We start from the raw sequence: 18599 nt of genomic DNA on the forward strand, positions 1-18599 counted from the left end.
TAATCTTGTTTAGGGTTAATATGGTTATAATTAAAGTGATCGCCAATAATAGATTTATTTGTGCATTAAATTCAACCAACATAGATAATTGTAGGGAATATTTCAAGCATTATCCCTAGCTTGAACCCCAATGTGATCATACACTAAATTACGGTGGCATCCAAAGGGAAAGAAGATAGAGCAAAAGAGTCGCCAACAAGTTTTAGGAACTTGTAAACCGTTCACAGGGTGAAGGTTACACCCCTTAACGATCCAGGAGATCGTCAACTCCAATAGGTCTGGAACCATGACTGGTAGTTCGGGGATGAAGGTACTAATCCAACCTAAAAGAGATTGAACCTGCCCTAATAATAGGCCTCTACTTTATTCTGATCGTATTCATATGCGCTTTCTGATTAACATGCAATTATTAGGATTAACCCTAAACCTGTTTATCTATGTTGGTTGAATATTAATTCACAAATAAATCTATTATTGGCGATCACTTGAATTATAATCATATTACCCTAAGATTATTAATTATCTTATTAAGCGTGATTACAAGTACAAATTCTCTTTAAACATGCATAATAGGCGTGATCAAGCAATAACAAAAAAATATCAAGCAACATAATAAATCATAACAATAATAATCAACAATTAAAATAATCATGTTAAAGCATAATAATATCAAGATCCTAGGCATGATACTAACAAGATTAATAACAAATCCTAGCATGTCACTAAGCATTAAAGATCAAATCTTTAACCCTAACATGATACTAACATGAATATTAGGAAAGAAAATAGGAAACATCGCAGGAACCATAATTGTCATATTTGATAATAGAAATCATAGTTGTTACCCTAAACATGATACTAGGAAGATCAAAACACCCTAACATGACACTAGGAATCATAATAACAATCTAGACATGATTTTTATATCATAACATCAATAAATCAATTAAAGCACTTACTTGGATGTCTTGTACCTCTTTCTAATAACAAATTGTGACAAATTGGACAAGAATTGTTAGCAAAAACATCAAGAACAAGCCACATTGTCTTCTCAACCTTAAGAGGTCCAACAATGGTGATTTGTTTGTTTCTTCACCAAATTGAGTCAAACAAATCTCAAATTGCTCCCAAAGCACTATATAAACATAATCAAGCAATTTCATGGTATAAAATTTGACAAACAAAGTGAATTAAGCAATTCAAGATTCGAACAGCCACTTAGTTCGGTTGTTTTGACCTCTTGCAATATTTTTTGGGTTCCTTGGTACGCCAGTTAGCCCCTCTAAGAAATTTGACATGATTTAGTAATCGGCTCGGTTACAATCGCATAAAGTGATCGACCTGATGAATGATTTTCTGACTTAGCTTAAAGCGCCTAAGCATTGACTCATCGCAAGGCTCCGACATACTGGTTCATACAGCAAAAGGCACCGACACACTAGTTCAAAATTCAACAGAAGGCACCGACATACAGGTTCAAAAGCAGCAAAAGCACCGACGTACTGGCATAGCAGAAGCAAAGTTCAAGCGAGCCTTTAAAGATCGACAAGCGTGGGTCTTCGGTAATTTTCCTCGGGAATATTATCGCAACAAATGAGGATAGCTTCAGGCGAGGATATCTTCGGCAGCGTTCCCTAGCTTGCGGAGAGTTGTCACAAACATCTGGAGGTGATTTCAAGCGAAGTTGTCTTCGATCGTGTTCCCTGGCTTGCGGAAGATGGTCACAAAGTGCTAGAAGGTCGTTTCAAGCGAAGCAATCTTCGATGGGGTTCTCTAGCTTGTAGAAGTCTATCATGGCGGAATTGGAGGCAGTTACAAGCGTAGCAGTTTTCAGGCGGCATTCTCTAGCTTGCAGGGGGTCGTCAAAAATACAAAAATACAGCAATACATCAGCAAATCGGTTACCCTCAGAGACGTGTGCTCGACGATGCAAGATACATGTTTCTTAACTCTTTTATCTGTTTAACTAACGCTAATTTGCAGGTATCGGCGTTACAAGAATGATTTAGGATCGCAGAACATTATGAATCATTCTCCGTCCCTATCGATACTTTGAGTTTTGTTTTCGAAACTTGCGTTTCTCCAAACTCAGTCAAAGTGGGGGCTTCTGTAGACACCCATTTGTGTTTCCCCAAAACCAAACCCAGTGATGAGTACCTTTCGCGTCGAATCATAATCGAATGAAGTGAAAGTGTGGAAAGTCTAGTGTTGCGGATAGTTTTAATTTCTTTTCTCTTTCTCTGCTTTTGAAAACCTATTTTAAGAAAACAACCAATCCAGTTTGGTTTGGTCCATAGTACGGGTCCAATAATGGTGTAGTTGGATGGGGTTTGAAAAGAGCTTTCCAACGATATATTATAAGCCCAATTCTGATGAATAATGAGGAAGTTATGGCCAAATTACTAAACTGGGCCAGGTTTGATACTTATATGCGGCCCAATGATCTAGAGGAGGGCCTAATATAGATTTATCATTCCTAATGCAATTAGAATTGAATTTAGTCTTCTATATTCTTGTAGAAGGTTCTTTTCATTCCTAATTCAATTAGCATTGATCAGTTGACTTTTTAGAGTTTTAATCAGAACAAAAGAGTGTTTTTAAGGAAAATACGATTTTGCCCTTCTGTACGGCTAAATTTTATCTGAATTAAGAAAACGCGTGAAAAAATTAATTAGCGCCTGACGACAGACATTAGCGCCTGGAGCCTGGCGCTTGGCGCTAGCCTTAGCGCCTGGCTTCTTTTTCCCTCGCCGAAACTCTGATTTATTTTTCTATCCGTTTGGCTGATTTTCTCTATAAATAGCCTTCTAAAACCTCCGTTTTCCATAACCAATTCTCATAAAATATAAACAACTCTCTAATTCTCTTCTCTCTCTAAGCTAAAGCTTTTTCTTTCTCTCTCTTTTCTAAACCAACCTTTTTTACAAACAAAATTCCGCATTCACAAGATTTAGAAACACCTAGCATTGTTCGAAGTTGCCTTCGCCTTAGACGTGAAAGGTTTTAATTTCTGAGGGTTTGGTCCCTAATCTCTCTTTCAATTATTTAATTTAATTGTTTGTTTTATATTTTCATTGAAGTTACTAATGGTTTTTATTAATATTATGATATAGAAATCATGCTTAGGTTGTTATTATGACTCCTAGTGTCATGTTAGGGTGTTTTGATCTTCCTAGTATCATGTTTAGGGTAACAACTAAAAAAATCCTAATATCAAGTATGATTAAAAGTATGATGCCTTTTATTTTCTTTCCTAATATTCATGTTAGTATCATGTTAGGGTTAAAGCTTTGATTTTTATTGCTTAGTGACATGCTAGGATTTGTTAGTAATCTTGTTAGTATCATGCCTAGGATCTTGCTATTATTATGCTTTAACATGAACATGTTTATTATTATGATCATTATTATTACTACAATTATTACTTTGATTATTATTATGTTGCTTGATTTTGACTGTTATTGCTTGATCACGCCTTTTATGCATGTTTAAAGGGAATTGGTACTTGTAATCACGCTTAATAAGATAATTAATAATCTTGTTTAGGGTTAATATGATTATAATTCAAGTGATCGCCAATAATAGTTTTATTTGTGCATTAATATTCAACCAACATAGATAAACAGGCTTAGGGTTAAACCTATTGATTGCATGTTAGTCAGAAAGCGCACATGAATGCGATCAGAATAAAGTAGAGGCCTATTATTAGGGCAGGTTCAATCTCTTTTAGGTTGGATTTGTACCTTCATCCCCGAACTACCAATCTTGGTTCCAGACCTATTGGAGTTAACGATCTCCTGGATCGTTAAGGGGTGTAACCTTCATCCTGTGAACGGTTTACAAGTTCCTAAAACTTGTTGGCGACTCTTTTGCTCTATCTCCTTTCCCTTTGGACGCCACCGTACTTTGGTGCATGATCACAGTGGGGTTCAAGCTAGGGATAATGCTTGAAATATTCCCTACAGTTATCTATGTTTGTTGAATTTAATGCACAAATAAATCTATTATTGGCGATCACTTGAATCATAGCCTTAAAAGATGAACCACCAGTCATAATACATGTGGGAAATACTACTATAGTAGCACCAGAATGGTTAAGAAATCATTTAGAAGAAGGAGTATTACATGGTGAATTAGTGTATGATTATCTAGAACAAGTTGAAGTTGGGAGATATTTATCCTTAGAGGGAAAAAAGCACTTATTGGAGATCTTTGTCACATGGGATGAATCCTATGCTGCTAAGTGTGTGATGGATCTAAGTATAGAAGAATACAACCCATGGTATGTTCCTTATGAAGAGAGTAAGGACAACAAAGGCAGTCTACAAGATATGGTGGAATCTTGAGCCCATACCTGCAATTATGTATTCTATTTTTACTGTTGTAGCATGTTTATTTGTTTTAAAGAATCTTTAGAAAAGCAGTGAACGATATTCACTTGCTGAGTCATGGTTTTCTGTAAGCCATAAAAAGTGTCGGTGACTTTTGTGAGCCTTCCCCTGCATTAGGCAAAGAAGTGAAGGCAGAGTTGGAGGAGTTAGCTAGAGAATTGCTCTGAAAGCATTAGAGAGTCCTCTAGAGAAAAATACTCACCTTAAGAGACAGATTGGTTCTCCATCTCTCTTAAAGTAGAGAAAACTCTAATTCAGCTTATGTCCGTTTAAGCTTTCAGTTTGTTTGTTTGTTGTAATATATGAGTGTTGTAATCTTTTCAAATTAAATAAAAGTTTTGTTTAAGTAGGGAACGTTATCCCCTTGAACCTTATATATTAAATGAGTTATCTTTCTATTTAGTTCAATCATAAACACAATAAGGATTGTCTAATTATAGATTACGGTCTAAGGTAGAAAACGAATTAGATCTGTGCTGAGCCTGATCTAAGGAAGACAGGGTTGGGGTTAGCTACCTTGGTAAAGCCGGAAGCTCAGAACGCCGAAGGTTCCATTGTCGACTAAGTTCAGGTATTGGTCATAACTCTCTAGTTAAATAACTATTATTGAGAAGCATGGTGGGCTTTTAAACTGTTAAAATAATTTATTTTGATGTATAAGTAGTAGAGTTGTGATAACTAGTACCGTTAAAAGTCATTTCAGTATTTATCAGATCGAATTATAGTAAAAATCGTGTATTATTAAAAACTGTTATTTTAAATCAAGGTACTGTTACTAACTTATCAAATATTGTTATTGAGTACTATTAATAACCCTAAATAAAAAAAAAAAAACTGACGTCACTTAGTATTGGGCGGGTTAGCCTATATGGGTAGCGGTCTATCATCCCCCCTAATATGAAACCAATTTCTCCCCATCAAATCACTTGTACAATCCAACGACATTCGGTTATTCAGAGGTGTGAGAAAATGGCATTGGAGAAGGCTCAGCAGATCGTCTCATCTAATTCCGTTGTCGTCTTCAGGTAATCTTTCATCTCTCTTATCATTTTCGAGTTTTGATCTTCAATGCATTGTAACAATGGATGTATGATCGTGCAGCAAATCATACTGTCCTTTCTGCGTTGATGTGAAGAAGCTGTTATCTCAACTAGGCGCCTCTTTCAAAGCCATTGAATTAGACACTGAGAGTTAGTTTCTTATTCGCCTTATTTTTGTGCATTTTCATAATCGTACCATTTTGATGAATTGAAGTATACCCTAATTTAGGTTATGTTCAATTTTGTTTAAAATTCTGTTAGTAATGGAGAAAATTAGATAATTTTGGGGAAAATAAGGTTTTATTGTGGTGGGTTTTGGATTAGGAGTATGGAATGTAATTTAAAATTATGAGATTTCTCATTGAATTGTTCATTTTATACGATTTGAGTATTTAAAAAATAAGCTATGATCTAATCAACCTAGGTTGAAGAAATACCATATTAGTATGAGTAAAGGTTATGGTCTGAGAGAGTGAAAGACCCCTCATCGTGTTTATTTGACGGCGGTAATCGAAGGCGGTAATTGAAGAAAATTGATTTTCTGGTTCTATCAGGCAATAAAAATTGAGTCTTGTATGTTTAATGGTCGGGAAGAAATGAAGAATGCCTCCTCAAACCTTTTCTTTTCATTCAAGCCAACTGGTGGCTGATGTGCAATTGCACTCTTTTAACTGTCCTACAACCTAGGATCAGCTTTTAAAAAATACTGCTGGCCTTACAACTGTCCTTATGCAAAAAATCAGAAACAGGGCAAGATAGCACAAGCAAAAAGACAAGAAGCAGAAAACCTATTCTGATGTGATTTGCAAAAAAGCAGGTGTAGTCGTGAAATTAGGAACAAATTTCTTCACCCCCTCCTCAAGTTGGACTTGCATATGGGATAAAAGTCCTAACTTGCCACATAAAAACTTGTGGTGTTTTTCAGAGATACTCTTGGTTATAAGATCAGCAATCTGCAGGGAAGATCGAACAAAAGCAGTGGAAATGATTCCTGCTTCCAGATGCTATATTTTTCAAGGTGTTTTGTTCGTTCATGGAAAATTGGATTTTCAGCAATATAAAGGGCAGACTTGTTATCACAATACAAAGGTATTGAATGATTTATGTTAATGTGCAGATGCTCTAAGACTCCATCAATCCACACAATCATTCAGTCTCACATGAAGACTTTGTGACTGTTTTTTGTTTCTTAGGCCCTGTTCTTTTGAGCTTCTAGCAAGCAGAGTAGAGAAGGGGTTAGCAAAACAGATTTCAAGATAGCATAGCCGAGCACAGTAGATTTCAACATTATTATTACTATTACTATTAAGTTCATATAGTATTTGATTTAGGTGAGTGAAAACATAATTATATGTAATAGTAGAAAGATAAAAAACAACGGTTTACTTATATTTATTTCACAAAAATTTTAAAATATAATAATTTAATGAGTAATAATGATTTTACTTATAAATTTGTCTAAATCATATATTTTTAACCCAAAAAAAAATAATATACAAAGTACTACTTGAAAACAACCTTTTTATTTTTTTTTATTTTTAATTGTATGGAAAGATTTGAAAAATAATTCAACTCAATGAACTAAAAATCAATACCCACATACATATAATGTTTCTACACATTGTGATTCTAATATAAAATGTTTATAAAAGAAATTGTTATTAATTGTTATTATTATTATTTATTTTTTTGAAAAAATTGTTATAATTATTAGAAATTATTAAATAATAGTATTATTAAATATTAATTCTTAATAGTTTGAATTATTAAATATTAGTAATGATAACTATTATTATTATTTTTTTTTTTTTGAAGAAAAGCTCCAACGAAGCAACTAGCTTTCATTCATAGAGAGATCGTCGTTCAACAAAGAAGAAATACAAGAAGGAAAATTAGAAAACCAAATACGACTACCAACCTCCCAGGACAAGCAATGAGCTAAACCATGAGCGACCTTATTACCCTCTCTACGAGTAAAGCTCCAAGAAACACTACTAAAAAAAGAACTAGCATGATAGATATCATCAAATATAAGGTGAAGACTGCTTCTTCCCCTTTCTCGTGCCACAATCGCGTTAATGATAGCAAGACAATCACTTTCCACCACCACCTTAGAATAGCCCGCCTCTATTGTTGCATTAATTCCCAATAAAATCGCTTTTGCTTCAGCAACACAAGGCTCCCAACTCTCCTCTGTCCTCCAGGCTGCAACAAGCAACACCACTCTCCTCGAATCACGCACCACCGCACCAGCACTAGCCCCAAGACCTTCACAAACACCCCCGTCTACATTCAACTTCACCCAGCCATCTCTCGGAGGCTTCCATTTCTGCTTCGAGCCACGGACCCCCAGCCCTTCCACCTTCTCCTCTCCCTGGAGCTCAGTCAAAAGCTTTGACACATACTCCATGGTGCGCTTCGGATCACATCGTTCCCCCTCAAATAACCACTTATTGCGCGCAGACCAAATAGCCAGCACATGGTCATAAAAAGGGCGTGATCTTTAGATGATAGACGCTCAAAACACTCCCTAGCAAAATCCCCAAACTCGCTAAAACAGCCACTAACCGCATCCCCTAGCTCGCATTCGTTCCACAACATCCTGGCAATAACACAATCTCGAAGCGCATGGAGCTCACACTCCTCAGCAGCCCCACAAATAGAGCATGTAATGATCTTCCCTAGTAGCCTCCTACCAAAGCCTACAAGAGTTGGAAGAGCCCCCCCTGACAGCACGCCAGAAAAATACTTTCACCATAGGAAGGGTGTTAGTACTCCACACCGTAGTCCAAAAACGAGCTGCAACAAGAGAAGGGGAGGCCTCGTCCCCCCTAGCATCACCATAAATGGCCCTGTACGCCGACTTGACAGAGTAATCTCCTCCTTTTTCAAGATCCCAGCACACCGAGTCCTCGGGAAGCCGACTACTAAGTGGAATGCCAAGTATGCGCTCCCACTCAAAAGGAAGAAACAACTTCTTTATTTTTGCTACATTCCAAGTTGCCGCTGGAAGGTGGATTAAATCACACACTCTCAAATTTTCATCCGCATTACCTCTAGGGGAAATGACCTTCCTAGATTGAGTGCCGGGGATCCACATACTCTTCCAAACCAAAATGTCAATGCCATCTCCAACTCTCCACCTTAGGCCTCTTTCCACAACCCATTTAACTCCCCAAATACCCCGCCAAGAGTAACTTGGGGAATTACCAAGCTCCGAATCCAAGAAATCACCATTCGGAAAATAACGAGCTTTCAACACCTTAGCCACCAAAGAATCTGGAAACTGCAATAATCGCCATACTTGTTTGCCTAGAAGAGCCGAATTAAAAGCTTTATAGTCACGAAAACCCAAGCCCCCTACCGCTTTTGGCTCACATAATTTCTTCCAAGCAATCCAATGAATCTTCCGCTCTCCTTTCTTCTGCCCCCACCAAAAATTAGCTACCATAGAACGCAACTCGTCACAAAAAGAGGAAGGAAATTTGAAAACACTCATCGCGTAGGTCAGAATAGATTGAGCCACAGCTTTAATCAGAACTTCACGACCTGCCTTTGATAAAAATCCCCCCTTCCACCCTTGAAGCCTATTCCACAGCTTCTCTCGAATGCCCTTCGTAAGCACCCTCTTAGACCTCCCTATCACCGTAGGAAGCCCCAAATACTTATCATGCACATCCAAAATATTCACCCTAACCAAATTCACTAACTCCTCTCTCCTATCCACCGGAACACCCTTACTAAAAGTCACCGTAGTCTTACCAAAATTTACCAATTGCCCCGAAGCTACCTCATAAGTGTGCAAAATGTCTCGAATAATATTAACTTCCTCCGCCTTGGCCTTAGAAAAGATAATACTGTCATCCGCAAAGAACAAATGAGAAATGGTAGGAGCCGACGGAGCAACCCGGATCCCGTGAAGAGTACCCCTTTTCACCGCCTTAGACAGTAACCCAGACAAAAATAAACAAATATGGGGAAATAGGATCACCTTGCCGTAAACCCCTAGACGGAGTAAACTCCCCCGAAGGTGCTCCATTTATAAGAACCGAGAAAAATTTTCAGAAGTTTCGGTTTATTGAAGTAATCTCAGGAAGAAAAATTTTCAGACGATTCGCAAGAACTTTAGTAATCAACTTGTATACCACATTGCAAAGGCTTATGGGTCTATATTCAGTCATTTTATCCGGATCCTTTTTCTTCGGAATAAGCACAATAAAAGTTTTATTAATCATTTCCGGCATCATATCACCATTAAGCACACTAATGACTAAAGAAGTAACATCAGGACCCACAATATGCCAATAAGTCTGAAAAAATAGAGGGCACATACCATCCGGTCCCGGGGCTTTCAACGGATGCATTTGCTTGAGCGCTTGTAACACTTCCTCACTCGAGTACGGAGCCAATAGCCCAGAGTTCATGTCCTCGGTTACTCTTCGGTCAATCCCCTCCAAAGCCTCAGCAAAATGTGAAGGTTGTGAAGAAGTGAATAGGGCCCGAAAATAGTCAGTAGCAACTGACTGAATTTCTTCCTCCCCCGCATGCCTGACGCCATCTTCAGTGAGCAAAGATGTGATACGGTTCTTGCACCTGCACTGGTCCCCCTCCTCAAGCCAAAGCGCCCTCGATCTTTGTCTCCAATACACTTCCTCCTGGTGAAGCAACCGATCAATGTCTTAAACAATTTTTCTCCTCTCTTTCACTTGCGCCTCTCCACGCCCTCCCTTATTTAAAACAGCCAGCCTTTTCCTCTTGCTACGGATCTCCTTAAATATTTTCCCAAACTCCCTATTGCTCCAAAATTGCAACTCCACTTCACACGCTGCAATCTTATGCTCCACTAAACCCCCATTCAACTGCCACGCCCCTTCAACTACACCCTCACACCCCTCGTGTTCAATCCACAATTGCTCAAACCTAAAGATCTTTTCACCGAATTTATTATTAACCCCTCCCTCACCATCCAACATAAGCTTAATAGGCGAATGATCAGACCATTCCCTCTCCAGGTGCAGCAACTTAGCATTAGGGAAAAAAGTAACCCAATCTTGGCTAGCAAGGGCTCTGTCGAGTCTACATTGAATGTTTTCTTCTCCAAACTGCCCATTATCATACGTAAACTCGTAACCAGAGAAGGGCATGTCAATAAGCTGACATACATCAATAGCATTTCTAAAGTTACTCATTTGCCACAAAGCTCTGTCCAGCCTCCTTTCTTCTCCGTCTCAGAAATAATTTCGTTAAAATCCCCCAAGCAAACCCAAGGCATATCATTCCCACTAGCTAACTCTTTCAACAAACTTCAAGAAAGATGTCTATTAGCAACCTCCGGCCACCCATAAAACCCCGTAAGCCTCCACTTATCCGTCCCCAAACCCTTCACAATTGAGACATCAATATGGTGTAGAGACATAGAACGAAGCTCGACACCAATCCCTTTTGCCCACATCAAAGCCACCCCACCCGATCTACCACAACTATCCACCGCAAGTCCCTCATACCCAGCCAGTTTAGCTTTAATCTTTACCATCTCACCACTACTCAATTTCGTCTCCGACAGAAAGATCAAAGACGGGGCTTCTCTCCGTACTAAGTTCCGGAGATTATTAACTGCAGAGGTATTGCCCAACCCTCTGCAGTTAATACTTAAAATACTCATTGAGCTTGGCGGGACTGTACTTCGACAGTCTCCGCCCCTCGCCATCCAATAGAAGAATTGTCTACAAAAGTTTTTTTATGCACATTTTCCAACACCTCTTCACTCAACTCCTCCTCCCTGCTTCTTTTTCCCAGCAATTTATCATGATCTATTTCCATACTCTTTGCTTCCACTCACCCCTTTTAATTTAGCAGCCTTACGCCAAGACTTCCCAGCCAATTTCGTGCTAGTTGAGGTCCCCCCTTTTCCAAACAGAAAAAACTAGCTGCCCTTGTCCCATATCCCCCTGCCCCTCACACGCCCCTGCCTTCTCACTTCCTCCACCATTAGTTCCCTCGCACACTCCCAAATTCACACCCCCCACACTGATTGTTTGATGAAACGAAGATAACTCCACCTCTTCACCAATAATCCCCTCCTCTACCGTATTATCCCCCCCTTCATTTCAACCTTTGTCTCTTTGATCCGTAGCACACTACTCTCATTACTAGCATCACACATTGGAGTCTCCTCTTCACCTTGTCGAGTAACAAAGAGGTGTTTCCGAGTCCCTACTACAGCTTCCACCTCCTCCAGCTCCTTCATCCTACCCTTCCTAGGAGATGCTTTCAGCCACCTCCCCCACCCCAGCTTCTGTTTTTTGCTCTCCTCCGAAACCATCACACAATCACGTTCCGCATGTCCTATAACGCCACACGCATAACAGAAGAACGACAGTCTTTCGTAAGCAAACTCAATCATAATTACCTTCCCACTCTTGTCACGGATTCTTTGGCATCTTCTCAGAGGTTTTGTCACATTAATCATCACTTTCACACGTCTAAACCTGTCCAGACCGAGAACATCCTCCTCTATTTCCAGCAAGTCCCCTAAATTCATCGCTAACTCTTCCACATCCCTGTTCGATCGACAATTAAACGGCAAATGTTTGATTCGAATCCAAAACGGTGAGTGCGTGAGGGAAATCTGATCAGGTTGTTCGTGTCCTTCCACTTCTTTGAGCACAAGAAGCAAATTATCAAAGCACCAAGGTCTACCACTCAATACCTTCTCCTTGTCCCTCCAATTGAAAAATTGAAAAGCATACAGATTGGGGCTAAGAGCCCTAATTATTAAATTGTCAGAGAGCGCCCAAGATTTAGTCATAGTGGTCTTTAAAGCTTCTACATTATAGGGTCTATCAGTAATTAATCGGCCAATAAGCATAAGATCAAATTTTTCGGGTGCGGAATCCGATTCCACCACCCCCAAGTCCACCACACTACCTTCAACTTCATCCAGCCTTAAATTCGCATAACGCAGAGCAATTTCGTCCGCCATAGATCAGTCAAGGAGAACAGAAATCAAAGAAACCGGCACACCGGTAGAAAAGCCCTAGACGAGAGAGAGAGAGACCCTTTTCTTTTCAAGGGAGTTATAACAATTTCTCGATGGTAACAACTAATTTTGTCGGATCAATGATAACTATTATTATTAATTATTATTATGATCAATAAGTATTAATTATTATTAATATTAATAATTATTATAATTATTCAAAATAATAAATTATTATCATCAATACAATATTAGTTATTATTATTATTATTGAATATAGTTATTATTACTGTTATTATTAATTATTATTTGAAAATAGAGCAGCCGAGCACTGCAGAGCAGATTTCAGATTTCTTTTGAGCATAGCAGAGCAGATCTGATTTGAGTAGGGAGAGCAGCTCTAAAGAACGGGACCTTAGTCTTCCATGATGTTGATGACCCCACTAAGAAAACGCAATAGCTTGTGAGAGACCTAGCTGAAAAATTGGTTGGCTCCTCCATCTACATCACAGTAAGCCACGAATTCCAAGTTGAAATTTGATGGGTAAAACAAACCAAAATCAGGTGTACCCTTGAGGTACTTCACTACATGATGAGCTACCTCCGAATGAGGCATTATGGGACAAGCCATAAACTGACTTAATTATTGGATAGAATAAGAAATATCTGCCCTTGTTAAGTTCAGGTACAGAAGTTTTCCCCACCAAGCTTCTGTATCTTTCCGGATCTCTCATAAGCTCTCCTTCATTGAGAGCTTAATTTTTATATATTTTTTTAAAGGACATGCTACTGATTTGCATTCCAGTAGAAAAGAGGAGAACCTTTTACTACCCTAATGCCTTTCAGGTGGCCCGACTCTTGGAGACAACTTAGCTTTCTAGAGAGTGATTCATTGCAGAGTATGAAGAGATATGGAGAGAGAGAGAGAGAGAGTACTCGTCAAAAAACCCACTTTCGGATATTCGGCTCCCAGTTCACCAACACTAGACTGTAGAAACACATTGCATAATTCATTGAATCCATCTTCGGTAGTTCATCTCTTCAGGACTTCTTGGAGAAAGTTCTAGCTAATTCTATCGTATACTCTGTTGAGATCCACCTTGAAAATGAATGTGATTAATCAAATGGGTCAGCTCATGTTCCCTCTTCAAACAGGTCAGCCCATGCCCCCTCCCATACAAGTTTATACCCGGAGGTCCAAAGGGAACAAGACAAGCAACTAAGACCAAGACCAAGGTCGAGAAGTCAGCAACAACAACGAAGAACGAGAAGACAAAACTAATTAAAAAGCAATTAAGGAAAATAAGCAACAAACTCCTATTATGTCTAAATATGATTTTACCAATTTAGCTAATTATCACATGTATCATCTAAGCTTAATTCTCTATGTATTGTAGCAGAACTTAGTAGTGAGTATCCAGAAATAGAGTGAATTGTAATTGAGAGTTGTGGCCTCAAGCTACATTGTGAGATTCATGGCCTCACGCCATTGTTAACCTTCTTCCTAAATTAATGAAATCATCACTCAAGCTTTCCTTAGTATTCCAAGTTTATACAATTGTTGACACAAGTAGTAATACATTACAATGAAATGCTCATGGGGTTTGCAGGACTTAATTCTGGAACTGCACATATGCTGTCTGGTTTCTAAAATAACTTGCAGCTCGTACTTTCCTTCAAAAGTAGCTGCTGAACTTCACCGTAAATCACCACAGCTTAAAGAAACTTAAGCAGCTTATTTTGTAGCCCAAATTAAGTCTTATTCAATAACAGCAATAAGTGCAAACAAAAATATGCTATATTACTTCTGTAGATTCTTTGGAGTCCATTTGATATCATACTATCATGTCAGTTTCCAGTTGATTATATTTTGCTAGAATTTAGTATGAAAACAGAAGTTGAATCAAGTAATCAAGAGAAGTAATTAGCTACCCAGATATTTTGTATTGCAATTCCAGAAATAAATACAACACAAATGCCCTCTTTTCGAGAGGAAGGCTCTCTCCCAAACACTCAACAGTATTTTCCAGATGCTTTCCCCCTAGCCCCTTAATCATATTTATAATCAGAAATTATTCTAACAAACTCAATTATTACAGCTAACACAGAGAATCAAAATAGCAAACTATATTCTGAATTACTCTTCTGCCCTCAAGCATAACTAACTTTGTCCAGCTCAGCTTCCCACATTAACCGCACCATTATTCTTGGCCCTTCTCCTAGCATAAGTAAAACGGACCTCAGGCCTAGGATTATCTCTTGCATATTTTCTTGAAGTCATATTATATAGGTTGCATAGTAAGCCTACCTTGGTTTTATGTTTGGGGGAACTCTGCACTCTGTATACTATACTTTCAGCTTCGGACTTGCCCACCTTTTATTAGTTTCCCAAGGGTATTATAAGCTAGCCGTTCCCCTTAACTGCAGAACTTCAAACTGTACTAAACCTGACAAGATAAGATTAATTGTACTTGAATTCTTATCTCTGTGCATGAGATTTACTATTCTGATGAAGTGGTGAATCTTTCATCGTTGAACATTAGAATCAAACTCTTACAATCACACTTAAACAGCTGTGTGCCCTAAGTAATGCATTTGAACCAATGGATTATGTATCTTACATATTCTTTATTTTTGGACCATGACATAAGAGCTTCTCAAACTATTTTGCCTTTCAATTCATCAGAGAATGTTTCGCATTGCCTTTTTTTTTTAATTAATTATGGGCTATGGCCTTAAGCATGAGATTCAGAGTTCAGGGCTTGCAATTTTTTTATTTTGTTACTCATGGGCCATGGCCTTAATCATGAGATTCAGAGTTCAGGCACCCTGGGCTTGCAATTTCAGTTTTTTCAGGACTTTAATTCTGGAACTGTATATATGTTGTCAGGTCTAGAAATAACATGTCAAGCTTCAGTCTTGTTTATAAAATAATAACTAGCAGCAGGTAATTTTCTTCAAAAGCAGTTGCTGGATTCTATCATAATATCACTACTAGTGTTTGAAAAAGCGCACCTATGACCCTGAGGCACAAGGCATTAGGGGTCTTACGCCTTTTGTGGTCTAGGCAAAGTGTTATTGATAAATTGCAGCAGCTAAGGAGCACCTAGGTGCACCAAAACACAGCTTAAGGATGATTGAGGCACACACAGTATTTCCACAAATTTTATATCGTCTATTTTATGTCTCGTGAGGCGCACTGATTTGCAGTAACAGTGTAACACACACCTTAGCTGCAGGGCATAGAATCCACATCTTTGAAATGCCTTGGTGTGCCTTGAACTTATTTATACATTGATCACCCAAATCTGAGAAATTTAGCAGCTTACTTTGTAGCCAAAATTAGGGTCTATCCTATCCGATATTGACGATAAGTGCTCCAAAAGTATGCTTTCTCCTCCGTTCTGTTTTTTTCTACTCAATTTCCATTTTAGGCCGTTCTTTTATGTTGTATTCACTTTGCTATATTCTATTTATGGTATACCCCTTTTACTATCTTACCCTGTTAACCCCACATTGATTACTCCTTTCCATACTCTCTCTTACTTTATTCATCAGTTTCTCACACAACCCACCTTTTTCATACTCTCCCTTAATTTATCTTAAACCTATTCACATTCTTCAATATTTTCTTAAATTGCGTTTCTAATGTGAGTAGAAATGATAACATAAAAGAACGGAGGTGGTATATTAGTGATGTAGATTTTTTAGCTACTGTTTCCTCGAGGGCTGCAAGCTGTTTACTTCCCGCTTAGTTTTATTTTTGTTTTTGTTATCATTTATCTTACTGAATTATCAAATTGAATAATTTGATTTGGACTTCATGATATCTTTGTACACTGGTTCAAGTATAATGCTCTCTTTTCCTGGTTATTCGTTACTTTTGTAAGAAATTTGTGATGATTGCTTCAGCTGCCACATTTTCAAGGCTTTAATTTGGTGGGGTTAAGATGATTAATTTGCTAATGATGTATGATGATGATAAATCCCCTTTGCTTGCTGATTCTTAAAACTAATTGATTGTATGAATTGTAAAAGCTAAAATTCATTACAAGGGATTGATGTAATATTAATGTTTGTAATACAATCGGGGAAGGGGAAATAGGTAAGAGTGAAGGGGAGGGAATCCGGCAAAGTCCAGCAGGGAAGGGAGGGAATCAGGGAAGGGGGAATAAGGCTGGCTAGTCAAGCAGGAGCTGATGACAAGGTCCGGCGGTGGCTGGGTTTTACGGCAGCGAGTTCTGCTCCGACAAGGAAATGGGGATCCGGCAGGGAAATGAAGGGGAAAGAAAAATGTTTTTTTAATAAAATTTTTGCATTATTTTTATATGAAATTATTAAAAACAACCAATTAGAAGGTGACACATAACAAGTCACCTTCTCAAACAGGTTACCAAATTTATAAACCGATAAAAGACTGATTTTTGAGAATATAGGGTATAAAAGTGGGATTGCTTCCAGATTTCATAGAGATGAGATTGTTTTGAGTAAAAGTGGCAAAGGTGGGATTATAAGTTTTCAGTTTTCCTACTAAATATCAAATGTTCATGTTTTTAACAAATGTGAAATAAATAAAAAAATAAATATTGCAAAAAGCAAACGAAAATAATAAAATCTGGTGATATGTTATGTAATTAGAATATGATGAAGGACAAAGCCTGAAATATGTTGCCGTATGGATCATCTTGTTAAGATGTTGAAGATACTTTGAGGAACTTGGCCTGGCTTGGTTCCACCATAAGTATTGGTTATCATTAAATACAAAAACTGATTAGGAATAAATGCTCTTTACTGTGTTTACCTCACCCTCATGCCTTAATGTAAAGGAAATATTATAATTTACTATAGAAAGATAGCATTAAAATATGTTTATAAGTTTGATATGTGTGGTGTAGGTGACGGAAGCGAAATACAAGCAGCACTCGCTCAGTGGACTGGACAGAGAACTGTGCCAAATGTGTTCATTGGTGGGAAGCATGTTGGTGGATGTGATGGTACAAGTCTAACTTGCTATGTCAATTCTCTATTATATTTGCTATGTGTTACCATGTGAAGCAAATTGTGCTGAAATTTTGCTGATTTTTGGATTCACAGATACTACTACCTTGCACAAAGAAGGGAAGTTAGTGCCTTTGTTGACTAAGGCTGGAGCTGCCAGCAGCAGTGCCTAATGCAGTTTGCCTAGACAATGATGAAGGTGCCTATTGTAAGGAACTGAAAAACTGAGCGTTGTGCTTCTAAATAAGGCCATGTATCTTGGTTGACAAGAATTATCATCTTATTAACAGCTACTATTCTATCTCTACTTGTTTTTACTCTGTATTTATTTCTCGATCTTATTGTGTGCTTAGTTCATTGATTTGGTGTTCTGAAGTGTATGGTTGTGAGAGTTAGAGTAAAGCTCCCTTGAGACATTCCTCCCAAAAGGCATGAGAAAAACATTTGAATCAAGCTATGTTGTGTATACCTGGTATACATAAATATTATTTTACATAGGGGTGCTAATCGAGCGAGTTGTTCACGAGCTAAGGGGTGCTCGACTTGATTCGAAAACTTTTTTTGTGTGCTCAACTCGTACTCGTTAAAGTTTCGAGCCAATAAATTATGCTCGACTCGAGCAAAGTATAAAACTACTAAAGAGAAAAATAAAGTAAAGAAGAAGGTTTTGGATTAAAAGGGAGTTTGGATTTTTCGCTTTGGTAGCCAAAACAAAGAAAACATCATCAAAACATTGATTTTAGAAGAGCGAAAGGATGTGAACATCAACAAAGATGCGAAAAACTTGCAATGGGTGCTCATTGGCAATGAATATACCCAAGAAAACATGCCCTGAGAATAAAAACAATAATGAAATACCCCCTAACTTGAACGGTAAATGATAAAAGGGGAGGGGAGGGGGGGGGGGGAGGCCAAAAAAGAGGTCCGAAGGCTCTAGTTATCCATATGGGAGCTAGATCCTTCTCCACTAGGACGCCATTCATAGTCGACGTTGTTAGGAGGGCCATTAAGGTCCCATCCACCGGTATAACCCGGTGGAAAATTGTTGGGTTTCGATGAGTACGACTCACCGCGGAAATAAAACCCGAGCCTAAGGAAAAACTCACAATTAATATAACCAAAAGACATAAATAACAAGATTAGAGAAAAGAATAAATTACCCTTGATGCATTGTTCGCTCGACCAACGGAG

General features: G+C 38.2%; 1 protein-coding gene across 1 annotated transcript; it reads left to right on the plus strand.

Moving 5' to 3' along the window:
* Positions 1 to 5278: 5278 nt before the first annotated feature.
* Positions 5279 to 17769, plus strand: LOC145626930 (glutaredoxin-like). Its single transcript, XM_081679375.1, has 4 exons — positions 5279 to 5416; positions 5493 to 5581; positions 17306 to 17404; positions 17505 to 17769. Exons 1-4 carry the CDS (start codon positions 5289 to 5291, stop codon positions 17579 to 17581), a joined length of 393 nt encoding a protein of 130 aa, XP_081535501.1. The 5' UTR covers positions 5279 to 5288; the 3' UTR covers positions 17582 to 17769.
* Positions 17770 to 18599: the final 830 nt, after the last annotated feature.

Source organism: Chenopodium album, chromosome 4 (genome assembly GCF_948465745.1).
Source record: "Chenopodium album chromosome 4, dcCheAlbu1.1, whole genome shotgun sequence".
NCBI lineage: Eukaryota > Viridiplantae > Streptophyta > Magnoliopsida > Caryophyllales > Amaranthaceae > Chenopodium > Chenopodium album.